This window comes from Lasiodiplodia theobromae (genome assembly GCF_012971845.1).
Source record: "Lasiodiplodia theobromae strain AM2As chromosome Unknown scaffold_19, whole genome shotgun sequence".
NCBI lineage: Eukaryota > Fungi > Ascomycota > Dothideomycetes > Botryosphaeriales > Botryosphaeriaceae > Lasiodiplodia > Lasiodiplodia theobromae.
This window is the reverse complement of record NW_023336398.1, coordinates 366,766-379,916: the sequence shown is the minus strand read 5'-3', so window position 1 is coordinate 379,916 and position 13,151 is coordinate 366,766. Positions and strand designations below refer to the sequence as shown.

At 57.2% G+C, this 13,151-nt stretch overlaps 4 protein-coding genes across 4 annotated transcripts; 2 read left to right on the top strand and 2 right to left on the bottom strand.

The window, feature by feature from the left end:
- Positions 1-789: 789 nt before the first annotated feature.
- LTHEOB_6606 (Vacuolar armadillo repeat protein) lies at positions 790-2,813 on the bottom strand (the record flags this gene model as incomplete). Its single annotated transcript, XM_035515881.1, has 7 exons — positions 790-1,118; positions 1,168-1,917; positions 1,975-2,220; positions 2,268-2,381; positions 2,445-2,565; positions 2,624-2,709; positions 2,765-2,813. 7 exons carry the CDS (start codon positions 2,811-2,813, stop codon positions 790-792), a joined length of 1,695 nt encoding a protein of 564 aa, XP_035372641.1.
- A 1,658-nt stretch (positions 2,814-4,471) lies between these two features.
- Positions 4,472-6,460, top strand: LTHEOB_6605 (Camk protein kinase; the record flags this gene model as incomplete). The annotated part of the gene is made up of 1 exon (XM_035515880.1): positions 4,472-6,460. The coding sequence occupies one exon, from the start codon at positions 4,472-4,474 to the stop codon at positions 6,458-6,460; it is 1,989 nt and encodes a 662-aa protein (XP_035372640.1).
- A 1,368-nt stretch (positions 6,461-7,828) lies between these two features.
- LTHEOB_6604 (uncharacterized protein) lies at positions 7,829-8,226 on the top strand (the record flags this gene model as incomplete). The annotated part of the gene is made up of 2 exons (XM_035515879.1): positions 7,829-7,919; positions 8,063-8,226. 2 exons carry the CDS (start codon positions 7,829-7,831, stop codon positions 8,224-8,226), a joined length of 255 nt encoding a protein of 84 aa, XP_035372639.1.
- Positions 8,227-10,985: 2,759 nt separating this feature from the next.
- Positions 10,986-11,972, bottom strand: LTHEOB_6603 (Phosducin protein; the record flags this gene model as incomplete). The annotated part of the gene is made up of 3 exons (XM_035515878.1): positions 10,986-11,004; positions 11,064-11,293; positions 11,349-11,972. 3 exons carry the CDS (start codon positions 11,970-11,972, stop codon positions 10,986-10,988), a joined length of 873 nt encoding a protein of 290 aa, XP_035372638.1.
- Between the last annotated feature and the right edge of the window lie 1,179 nt (positions 11,973-13,151).

The window sequence follows — 13,151 nt, the reverse complement described above, 5'->3', positions numbered from 1 at the left end:
CATTTTTTTACCCCGCCAAATGCCTTCTTGTCAGTGCTTCATTGGCCGAAGGTTTTTCCTATTGGCTCTGCGGTCCGAATATCGACTTGTTCACCGCATAACTGCACGTCAGGAATGGAGAGTAACGGCACGAAATGGCATCGCTATGTGATCCCAGCAGTGGCACATCAGAAGGCGGGGCATTCAAAAGCAAACGCGTCAATTTCAAAGAAGTCTATGCTGAGGTCATTACTTGAAGAGCTTTACATCCCACAACCGCAACTTAGCTCACGCAAGCACCCTTCACATCCTTGTTTCTCCGATCTCAATTACAACAGAACTGCCCCAATAAAAGAAAAGTACTGATCAGCTGAACGAAGAGAAGCCAAGCTACGCTCATTCTCCACATCCTTCTCCCTCCCATCTCAGAGACACAGTCCCAATCTCTACGTCCACAACCCCCCGCACCCCCAACTTGCAGATGCCCAAAGTCAAACAAAGCAAAACGCGATAAAAGAAACAAAAGGAGAGAGAGGATTTACTGATTCGTGCACATCAATGTGGTATAATGAAAACACGCCCTAGAGTGAGACAACAGAGGAAAAGGAAAATGACATCCTTGCTCCGCCCATGCTCGCTATGAAAATGGAAAACTGAAGAATTGAATTGCGTCCCGGTTGATTTGTCCGGAAAAAAACGCCTGCCTGCGCCGGAAGTGTGTATTTTTTTTAAATGAAGCCTTACGGAAGAGGAGAATGTGCCCACGTCACGACCCACGGGACAGCGATGGAATCAAAGAGACTTGAAATCTCATCCCTCCATCAGAGTCTTGGGCGTGTTTCCGAGCAGCTCCAGGCATCGTCGCGCCAGGCTGACGACCTCGCCCTCGCCGTCTTCATTGTCCTCATCGTCCGACTCGATGTTACGATCCGCGATGCTCTTGACCATCGTGACAATAGAGCTCGATTTGCCGATGAGGTTGAGCAGCCTGGAGTCGTCAGACTCAAGGAGTTGCAGGAGTGTCCAAATCGCAATGTGCTGGAACGTAGGGTCTCCGCTGTCCAGGAATCTGGAAAGGTAGCCGTGAATGCCACCGTTGGGCTCATTCCAGTTCTGCAAAAAGATGGTGTAATCACCCACTGAAGCGAGTCAGCCAAATATCCGCACTTTGCTCGGGAGAAAACATACCTTTAGACGAGAGGTTGCCCAGAGCAGCAGCGCTGTTACCTTGAACTTCGATACTGTCCGACTCGGTGAGGGGAATAAGCACATCAAAGACGCCAAGGTTCAGAAGATGAGGCTTCAGTTCATCGCTCAAAGCAAGCACAGCGACGGCAGCAGTCATTTCCGACTGGACAGTCAATGGCACATTCAGAACCAGCTGCTTACACTTCTGCACAGCACCAGCCTCAAGCACCAGTTGCTTGTTGCGGTCCGAGCTAGCTGCAAGGTTGCGAAGGGTAGAGATGGCATGGCATTGGATTTCCTCGTTCTCTGTAGAACCAAGAAGATCGACCAAAGGCCCAAGGAATCCGGCGTCGATGATAGGAGATTCGTTAGAGGGGTGGATCGAAATGTTGCGGATACACGCGACAGCGGAAAGGATAAGAGGGAGATATGACGACTGGAGCAGACGAAGGAGGGAGGGCAGCCCGCGAGCCCGAACGATTTCAAGCTGGTAGCGCTCGTCTGACGCGAGGTTCCGCAACGCCAGAGCCGCTTGGCACTGGACCTTGGGCGACGAAGAGTCCATAAGGTGTACCAGCGATTGTACGAGACGGCTTTCGGTCTGCGCCAACCTCTTCCGGTTCTGCGCATCGACAGCGATATTGCTAAGAGCCGTTGTGCAGTAGTATTGGACGTCCACGTCGGGGGAAGAGAGTAGCTGAACGAGGACTGGTATCGCTCCCGCGTTGACTAGTTGTTGACGGTTGTCATCTATTACTCTGTTAATACCATTTCGTCTAAAATTAGGCGACACCGCCAGATTCATACCGGAGTGCGTCATGTTCAGAAGGGCGCCGGTAGCGTTCCGCTGAACCCGCATATCCCTAGACTTCGCAAGTCTAGTGAGCGGAGGCAGAGCTCCGGATCGAGCAATCTTTGCCTTGTTCTCCTCATGCGTTGCCAGGTTTGTAATGCAGCCCACAGCGTTGCACTGCACCTCCACGTTCGGCGAGTTCATCTGCTTGATGAGCGGACCAAGGCCGCCGAGCTGGACGATGCGAACTTTGTTCTCCGCTGCGAGCGGTCAGCATATGAAAAGTGTGGGAGCCACGGCCACGTACTGTTGACGGCGAGGTTGCCTAATGCCGCACTTGCCGCCCGCTGCACCTCGATATCGCTATTCTGGAGGAGGAAGAGGATCGGCTCGAGCGTGTCGCGGTCGACCTCTCTGACATCTGCTTGCAGGAGGTCTGCAGTTAGCATACGTGGATGGCGTTGAGCAAACCGCAGCTACACACCTCGCTCTGTTATCTCGGCGAACGTCAAGCTCGCGCTCCGCTGCAGGTCGATGTTGTCAGAGTACACCAGCGTGCTCAAGGCGCGGAGGGGATCGCCGGAGAAGAAGTCGGTCTCGGCTCTCTGCAGAAGCTTGTCAGCAAGGTGTCGTCGGGCGGGCGGCGAGTTGAGGCGGACGCACGTTCTCGAGATAGCCAAGTAGGTCGGCAACGGCTTCCCGCTCGCTGTCGGCGAGCACAGGATCGTACAGCCCATCCTTGGAGCGGCCTGGAGAGTGGTCAGAGGCAAAGCACGGTTGCGGCGGGCAGCAGCGGGGACGCACCGCCGCAGCAGGAGCTGAACAGCTTGGAGCAGTAGCCCGATAGACCCATCTTGTCGTCGGGGCCTCTGAGGCCGATGACGCTGGCTTGGATCGTGTCTCGGTTGGCAGAGGCAGACTCGGGCGATGGGCCGCGTGCTGAGCGACGCGGGCGGGCGAAGGGTATATGCGGCGGAGGGCGGTGAGTTGGTTGGACGATGGATAGATACTGCGAGGCTTGAGCGTGTTTGCGATCGATGGCTGGCTCCGGCAAGCTCTCGACGGCCGCCAAGGGTCTGCTCTGGCGGCTGGCTAAACTCCTTTCGCGGCTGCCGCGAGCACCACGGGGCCAGCACGCGCCCACGACTGCCGCGCCGGGGCGTGCGGGTGCTGTGAAATTATCACCAGAACCGCGCTCCTCGCCCGTCGCGCCGGCCAAGCTTGACCAGAAAACACCCAGATTGTCGCAAAGCGGAGCCGTCGCGCTGGCCGCCCCATCGCCGTGACGTCGCGCGCCGCCGTCCCGTCCATGCCAACTGGCCCACGTGAGGGCGTTGGGAATGCCCGGCTGCCGCCCAACTCGCCCACCAGCATACGGCCGGCATGCTATAATAATTCTGAGACGATGCTGTGCGCTGCCGTTTGCTGCAGATCGCCCGCCTCGCCTTTGCGCAATGTTTCTGGGCTGTGCTTCACGACATCGCCAATGCTGTCAATGCTGCCAGCGCATGCGCCCCACTGCATGAAGGGTCTGAGTCTCCAGCGCGCGCGTGAAGTCAGCGCGGCGCGGATCCAGCTGCAATATCGCGTCTCTGAGGCGCCACAGTAGGTTACAGGCGACCTTGGGCCTCCTGCGCGGGCAGTTGAAGCAGGCGTCCGGGCGCACAGGTGGGATTTAACCTTACACGAGCACGTCCGGACGTTGGGATTCGACTACCCGCGTGAAGCAGGGTGCAATACCACTTCTTTGGTCGCCTGCTGTGGCGCGGCCCGCAGCGGGCTGGGTTGTTTGGGCAGCATCAAAAGTCCTTGCTTCTGATCTGCTGCAGGGCCGCGGAACCAGAGTGCGCCAGCCGGACGTGGAAGCTGACCTGACGTCGGATCTGCGCGCGGTGGCCCAGGCAGGCAGAGTGACGCTGCTCAAGTCACTGCTCCAGGCGGCGAGCCAGCCAGCGACGCCACGAGGCCATCGCCGTGTGCGGACGGCAGCGCTCCGTATGGCTGCGGCGTGCCCGCCCAGCAGTGCCACGGGCGCGTCCCGGACATCGCCGGCACTCGGAATAATAAAGAGCCTCGAGCGCCGCCGCCACGCGCAGGGCCCAGTGTTCAGCGCAACACCCTGCAGAAAAGTCTGCGACGCGCCTAGCAAGCTACTTTTTCTTTTTGGCTCTGTTTGCTCCCGACTACTGCACTGCTGCGACGTCATCCGCTTGGAGGACGCGGTGTTACGACAATAGGACAGCTCTCATCCCGCCGCACCGCCCACCGCCGCAGGACGCAGATGCAGCACTGCTGGCTTCCTATTCGCTGAGCCCCACCCTGCGCGCAGCCTGCAGCTTAGCCCCGGCTCGCCGCCGGCCACCACCCACGAGCTTCAGAGTAATCCCCCAGCTTTTTGCTGATTCACTGCGTGGGGGCGCCGCCGAACTTTTATACTGCGCTGCCTGTCGCGACGCCTCCTCCAACAAAGAAACTCACGAATCCCCCAGTACACAGCAACTCCGCGGTCGAATGGCCCCAGCGGAGGACTCTCCGACTTTCCAGAAACTCAGGCTCAACACCCGCCCCTCCCCGAAGCCTATACCCTCCGCCTTCGCCTCGATCAAGCGCAGCGATGGCGAGCACCCAGGCAGCCCGTTCCCCGAGCTGGACGAGCGCTTCTGGCCTCACGAAGACTCCGCTGTCGCCCTGACCAACTCAGAGCTCACCGACAATGCCTTCCCGAGCGAACATGAGGGCATGTACGCCCCAGACAAGCGGTCGTGGCTGGGGCGCAAGGCAAACGACGAGTACATGCTCTCTGGCAGTTCGCGGCACTCGCCGTCGCTGGAACAGGCGTTCAGCCAGCGCCATCGCGCCATCTCCTTTGCGCCGAAAGTGACCCTTGATGGTGGCGACCGTTTTCCCATGGACGCGCCCCTCCCCAGGCCTGATTCCTACGCCAGCCTGAAAGATGCGAGGCTGGGTGTGGAAAGAGGCGCTGCGATTGAAGAAGGCCACGATAGCCACGGGGCAGTCCACATCCGGAACAACAGCGAAACGGACAAGGCACGCTACGATGCGTGCACTGGAGAGCCCATGGAAATCCGCCAACGTCGTCCGGGGTTGCCGTATCGCACAGGTCAGTCTCGCCATCCTTTGCTACAGGAGACGGTGGACGATCTGGCCAAGGACGCCGAGATAGAGGAAAATGACCGAGTGGCTTCCCTTACTTCTGGCACTACCGTATCCACAAACGACGGATCGCTTACCCCGCTCGAAGCCCCAGCCGACTATCTCCAGTCTCCTCTCGCTGCTTCGTCGCCAATCGACTTCGCTTCTGCGCACAGCTCCTACTTCCCTTCGTCGCGGCGGACGAGCAGTGCGCGATCCAGGAGTTTTTACTCCGACAAAGGAAGCCTGCGGCGCAGCAGTCGACGAACCTCGACACGATCCGGTAATTCTTCCATGTCCCCTGCTAGTGCGTTCTTGTCACAGTGGGGCAGGGAAGAAGCCTCGTCAGTCATTGAGCCGGATGACGAGGGCCAAGAAATTCCTGACCAGAGCGGATACTTTATCGGCAAGCAGATTGGTTTCGGGGGCTTCAGTGTGGTGAAAGAGGTGTCGACGATCCAGGATGGAGTGAAGATCATTCGGGCCGTGAAAATTGTACGGAAGCAGGTCACGGGAAAGGATGAAGCGGAAAACGAAAAGCTGCAGACGGAGTTCGAGCATGAGGTCGAGATCTGGAGATACTTGAAACATCCCTACATTCTACCTCTGCTAACGGTTTACGATTCCCCATTTGCTACTTTCTGTATCACCAAATTGAACACCGGCGGCACGCTTTTCGATCTCATCCGCGCGAATCGCAAGGCAGGCAAGCCTGCTTTGCCCTCCAAGTTGGCTAAACGCTATTTATATCAGCTCGCCTCGGCTCTCCGTTACTTGCACGAAGACGTCCATGTCGTGCATCGCGATGTCAAGCTTGAGAATTGCCTGCTCGACATGTCTGAACCCGAGGCGAAGACTGAGGGAGGCAATGTTCTTCTCTGCGACTTCGGCATGGCCGACTTCATCACCAACGAAAACCGAAACCTACCGTCTCCCTTGGAAGAATCAGCTTACAGCCACGTCGGCCCATCGGACACCAGCACTTGCATCAACGGCAGCTTGGATTACGCCTCGCCGGAATTATTGCACGCGCGTACGCCGCTGTACTCGCCTGCGGTGGACATGTGGGCATACGGTGTTATTGCGTATACGCTGCTCACGGGGAAACGGCCCTTTACTCATAACTTCCAACCAGCCCTCGTCATGCTCATCACCAAGGGTGAGTGGGACGAAGAGGCACTACGGGAGGCCGGAGTTGATGAGGATGCCATCGACCTCGTGCGCGGGTGTCTTGAGATGGATCCCCAGCTGCGGTGCACCGTCTCCGACGTGTTAGACTGTCCATGGTTTGATGGCTGCAGTGAACTTTACGAGGAAGTTCGACGCGAGTGGGTCGACTCGAATTGAGTGAAGATTCGTTCGGCGCCATCCCCGTAAACTTCCAGCATCACGCTCCTCTCGGGTTTTCGTAAAAATTTTTGGAGTTTTGTCGTTTGCTGCTATCGGCGCGAAAGCGTTTGGATCCGGACACAAAGTATTGATACCCTACGATACCCTTTTTTCGGGTCCCGTTCTTCTTTTGCTCTGGACTTCTGCGATGTGCGTTTGGGCATCATTTCAGCGTTCAAGCACTTCTTTTTCTTCTTCTATTGCATGTATGAGAATGGCTTTTTTTTCCTGGGCGGGACTTCATCCTATGGTCCATGGCAAGGTTGCGCTTGCAAGGTCAAGGCGAAGCTGGGTTTGGGTTGATCAAGGGACGGATCCCTTCGGTTGAAGGAAGCATTGCACTGCTCTTCGAAAGCGTAAATTTCGAGAAAGTATTTCCTAAAAATTTCATTGTCTATAGTGGTACGCTAAGGATAACCGTGTCATGAGGGTTTATGTAATTACAAGGCTAGCTCGCAATCGATTCTATCAATGGAAACAAGGGAGAAAGCTCCGTTTCTGCGGGACCCTGAGCCGGTGGATTCCGGTGTCAGCAACCGTAGGAATTTGCGGGGCTTATCGAGCTCTCTCCGCAAGTTGGCGAGTCAGGCTGCCCCGCCCCAAGACCAGACGGCAGCATCCAAGAACGCGCCAACCCTGCTTGGTCTGTCTTGCCCCAAGCTTGACCAAGTCATGACACAGCAGTTGCTCACATCGCATCTCGAGGTGTGCCGGCTACTCACGACAGAAGAACGAAGGCGCACTGTTCCATCCTACTGCCCCGGTCGAGTGCTCGAGAGGGCACTGGATGACATCAGCGGCGTTCTTCCCCACCAGCGACAAGGCAGAACGGCCGCCTCCACACTCCACAGACAGGCCAACGACTGGCAAGAGGCCGGGCTGCCTGGCCGCCAAGCCCAGACATCCGGGGAGCCTGTCAGCCCACGCCTCAGCCGCTGCCGTCGTTGCAGTAAGCCTTGCAATGCCGGGTATATCTGTTGCTCGATGCCCACTTTCCACCGTCGTCTGCGAGCGTGTCCCACTGTCAGCCCTTCGTGACCCACTGTGCTGTTCGTTGCCAACGCCGCAGCATCCACAGAAATCCAACAGCAAACAGAGAACGCGAAACCACAACTGGCGCCAAGGCCAAGCGTGTAAGTGGCGTATTTCTCAAGGCGGGACGAGCACTTGGCCGACTTCTTCGCCATAAAGCTGGAGATGCTTCCGATCTTATCCACCAACCCAACCCAAGACTTTTGACCAAACTGACACCGTCATCTTTTGGATAGCCCTGACTCTTGACGGCCCGAATTAAACGTCGAAAGGGAAGAGCACGCACCAGGCATCATGGGTGAATGCACTGCCGAAGACAAGAGGGAGTGCTACGTGCCAATGCCGTCGCTCGGCCACGAATTGGGCATTCTGTTCGGCTTCCTCGGTATGTTCTAGAACGCGAGGGGAAATACACGCTTGTTGGACAGTAGACATATCCGGTGTCCCCCTGAGGAGATCCTCCCTTCTGCGACTTCCCCTATACTGTTCTGTCAACGGTCAAATCCCCACCTACTGACAATTTCTTAGCGCTCATGCTTGTCTGCATGCTTTCGTACGGCGTCATGTGGCAGGTCGGCAACAGGCGCTCCCTGCGCAAAGAAGAGGAGCGCATCGCCGCTTTGCGCGCAGCCGGGCACCTGAAAGACGAGAAGAGCTCAACCGAGAGCAACGCTGCCGCCAATCGAGCATAGAGTACTGACCTGGCCGATCGCTATGTGGGGTGGGTAGGTGATGTCGGCGGAACTCTTGTCGTTGTTTTGGCACGTTGGCTGGCCATGGCTCCTTCAACACCGCCCGGAGATACATCGTCACCCACATCTCCGCCATAATGGGAGCCCTTTCTGGGCTGTGCGCCGACCCATTCGCGCTCAATATGCGCACATGAGCCCGAATGAGCTCCCTGGCCGGCCCGTTCCGCTCACCTGTCGTTGCTGTTTTCTTTTGCAATCAGATACCTTCCATAATGATGATTCCCCCTTTTCTCCGCCATATTGGTGCTCGTTCTGTATGCCGAATAACCGGGCGTAGCGGTGAGATTGGGATTCTCCGCTCTAGGCCGATGTTGGAGAAGACTGGGCCCATTCCGGATTAAGGGTGCGGCGTGGTGGCCCAAACGAAGGACGGCGACTTGGCAGCAAACGACGAGAAGGTGGCGAGTCAAGAGGGTAGAGCCAAGCGACCGTTTGATGCGCATGGCGACCGCCCGCTGCATGAAGGGGCTCCACACGACGCCTTCCCACGTGCCGATTGCCTCCACTCATTCACATCACCTGCATGGTCGGTGCACGTCCTCCCACCATCATACACAACAAGCCATTGTATGACGATATTGCCACGCCGAGGATGCACGAGCCTGGACCCTGAGCCGTTGCGATACCCACCGCTTCGCCCTGCCTTTCCTTCTCTTCTCCACTCCAAGGCTCCACCCTTATCTCCAACTCGATAATCCCGTTAATTGACCCTCCGCTACGATCGACCAATGACTCTCTTCTCTTCGTGACACGCACGCGCGCTCATCCGCTACGGCGGAGCCCTAGTCCGGGGGGTTTGTGCTACATACGATGCGCTACAGCCTCGAGCTCGAGTCGAGGCCTCGGCGAGAGCAAGCCAAGCAGAGAGGCTAGAGAGTACGAAAATGTCGCCCAATGCCAAGATCAATGGTTCAATGTGCTTTTTACACCCCCCGATGCAGCTTCCCTAATTTCCCGCCTCTTCTCTATTCTCTCTACCTTCTCGTCCCGACCCGGACTTATCCTGCGCCCCTTTTTTTTTTCTCTTGCCTTTTTCTTTTTCTTTGAGACATCTTTCGAGACGGTGAACATGGCAGTAGCCGCCGAAGGAATGCGGCCGGAAAGGCATCCAAATAAAGACATTTACGACGAGAAGAGTCGTGCGACAAGTAGCCTCCCCCTAGTGTGGCGCCGTCGTCACGATCGCCTGGCGCCCTTTTTGACAGCAGCCGGACTCCCCCACCAGGCCCGCCGCTGTAACACCCCATGGATTCTTCTTTCCTTCTTCTATTTATTTTTGGGGCCACTGACGCGGTAGGAGTTGCGCGCGCGCTGATGCAATGCGCTGATGAGGCCCGGCCCCCGCTCCGTCGTCGCCCTGTCTCACTCCTCTTTTTATTTTCGCGCATGTTTGAGATCCTGTCTGATGGGAGGAGGGTTACGTGCATGTGGCTGTGCCCTCTTCCTTCCCGTCACCACCCCTTCGCGGAATTTGCCTTATGGACTGTGGGCTCGCCCGGGGGGGGGGGGGGGGGGGGGGGGCGTCAACCTGCAACAGGGACTTCGGCCGGGGGTGTGGAAGCCTGGAACAGCGATACGCAGCAGCAAAAGTCGTCGTAAACTCGACGTCCAAAAATAAGAACATCGCGCATGTCCGTATGTACGCATGAACCATGCCGCGACCCAGGACTGCGGGAGAAACAATGACGAAGCTCATGGAATATTCCTGCACCATGCTTTTATTGTGTCGCCTTTGACGATTGTCTTATGTGTTCGCACCCAGTGCTATGGTTCCTCATCGAGGCTGTGCAATGGAATTCTGGAAGAAGCCGTCATGGAATATAACGATGCCTGTTTCATAATATCGATAGTACAGAGAGATCTAGCTATAGCAACAACAATAAGAAAAGACATGACAAGATATCGAATCATTCCATTTACATATTCCACGATTGTGGGATCATAGACGTGAGCGATTGTCCATCGAAAGCAGATCTACAAGTGATGACAAATTTCAAAGTATGATAAACAAGCTCAACAAGTTGCGTCGATATCCCAGGTATCAGGAGAGAAAATCCATGACGTATCGCAAGCATGCGATACAAGTGCCATCCCTCCAACCCATCAGATGAACGCCGTAACGCCAGACATATGAGGTAAACCAGCAGCAAAATGCCCAAGCTGTGATGTCTGGCCCGCAGAGGAGCATGAACCACACGGCGGCTGCTCGGGAAAATCAGGGATGCGTGTCATAATCACAAATACAAGGAAAAGGTCGTAACGGGGTGTGATGGAGGGGGGACCAAGCTTTGCCATCCGCTGCACCTTGACAGCGAGAACAAGATGGAGGGCCGAGCTTCTTGCCTGCGGTGGTGTGGTGCGCCTGAAATGAGAACGGACCGTCCGAGCGAGCGATCTTCGTCCAAGGGAAGTTACTCTCTCCGTCGCGGGAAATTGCCGGATAAAATCGAACGTCCGTGATGGTGCCGGCAGTCACCAGCATTGCCTTGTCTGCAGCCATGGGGATGAAAGTAGCGGATGGCGCAGTAAGCCAGCGCTACAGTCCTCAAACCAGGTCCGCGAAGTGGGTGATTACTCGTGTGACTGCGACAGTCCCGTGCATGGCAGGCTAGTGCAGAAGCGAGAAGCGAAGCGGTAAATGCGGTCGGTTGGGCTGTCGTTTCAAAAGGGCAGGGATCAAAGCGGTCGGGTCGCGACTCTTAGAAGAGGATTTGGTGCCTGGTGACGGTTAGCGCTTGTTGAGCGAGCCAGTGTGCCTCGGAACGATGAAGATTTACCTCTGTAATGCGTACTCCAGACTGACGTCACTCAACTCCGCGTCGTCTGGAATCTCGTCCATGACCGGCACCAGGCCAGCGAACTTCTCACCGCCACGGTACGCGAGAATTGCGGGCACGCCGGCGACATGCATCTCGGCGTCCTCGTAGTGGAATTTGATGAACTTGACCATGCCGTGTCTCCGGGCTAGAGTGCGCAACGCTTCTTCGACCATGGAGCTGATCTCAGACTGGGGTCGGTCAGTGCATGTGTCAGATAAAAGAAAGACAATGGGGCAGACTGACCTGATCGTCGTAGATGAAGACCACCACAGTGGTGGCCGACTGCGTCTTCTCAATGGCCTCAAGGTAGCCGTCTGCGTCGACGGCCACGAGGCGGCCGTACGCCCTGGAGCCCGGGCTGCCAGTCCGCGACCTCGAGCGGGACAGGGCACGCTGGCCCTTAGGCTGGCTCTGAAGCTCGCGCAGCCTGTTCTCCCTCCACCTTGCCAGGAACTCGTCCTCGCTGCTGCTGGCAGCGCTCTTCTCGCTGAAGGTGGTGTCGGCGCGGTTCTTCCTCACGACGTTCCCCTTCTTCTCGTCGCTGCTGCGGAACAGCGAGAAGCGCTGGGATTTCTTGGCTTGCTCGAAGGCCTGGGCATCGGCGATGACACCCTTGGGGCCGGTGTTGGCGTCGGAACGCACTTGGGGAACGGTGTAGCGGGAACGCATTGTGTCGTAGTCGACGGTGTCGTCGTCGTGGTGGTAGTCGTCCTCGTCGTCCGAGTAGTCGCCCTTCTCAAAGAATTGCTCGAGAGGGGATTCGTGTCCGGAGTCCAGGTCAGAGTCGTCAGCGTCTTCGGGGTGCCGAGTAGAGCGGTCTTTGTCTCTGACGAGCTCGTTGAATTCTTCTTGAGCGGCGTTTGACATGGCGAAAGGGGAAAGCCTGGGCTTTCGGAGGGGCGGGCAAGCTTATAACGACAGTGACAGAAGGCTGCTGTACAGCGGGGGCCCGTTCACGGCGACAGGGTTCGTTTGCGACTGGAGGTGATGACAGCGGGCACGGCGCGTCGGAGGTCTCTGAGTGGGCAGGCAGTGCGAGGATCTGTTCTGTGCTCTAGTCGGGGTTTCAGCGGCCGTGCAAGTGCTCGAAAAAGAAGGCCAGGCCACACGCGCTAGCCGGGGTGTCCCACGTGCTGCTTAGGGTGTTGCGTCCGACGTAAGTAAGGCTGAGGGCTGTAAATGGCTCCGGCCGAGGCCTGCGACGTTGACCGGCGAAAGGGGCAGAGGGTTGAAACGCCCAAGAGCCCGGCTGCGGGGATCAGGCCCAGCCGCCAGCGCGCCAGACGCGCAACGCCGGCTCGTAAACGGTTGTCGCGCGTCGCGCTGCAGTCAACAACGTCAGGGCGCCCGCGCCCAAGCCTCACCATCTCCAGCCCAAATTACGAGCGGCTCTTCAACGGTGCCCGCTGCCAAAGACGGCACGTGTTACATCATGCCACCCGCATGTCCTCATGATCTGCCTCGCCGATTTTTCGCAAACCGCCAGAGGTCGCGCGCTGGCCCGCACCCCGTCGTGCGGCATCCAAGCCAACGCCCACGGCAAAGCCCAGAGTGTCCCTGCGCCACGCATGATAGATCGTCTCTCAATCCCGGCACTTAGCATATGGCGACTGGGGTTGCTCGCCTGTCCGCCGCGTTCCGATACGATACTCGCAGCTGGCGGCCGGGGTCCCGGCTCAGCCTGCCGCCACCTCGAGCTCGCTCACCTGCACATGCGCCAACCACGCGTCTTGTATTGTATGGCATTGAACTCAGATTAAATGCATGCTAGCCAACCGCAATGGACACCTCACCATAAGCCACCACCTGTATAGGAGCTGAGTAAAGAAAAGGGAAAAAAAAGAGTACTAAGAACATCTCTTGAGAGGAAAAAGACTGCCGAACCGTCCCGGGAATGAGCACTTCTCGACCGAAAGAGCGAGGGATATCGGTGCCCGTTGCCTTGCGCCTTGGTGAAAGAATTCCGTACGTGACGCGCTTGGAGGGTTCGGATGATGGTAGTTGAAGGTACAGGGAATCGCAGCTTTTATTCCAAAGCAGAAAAAA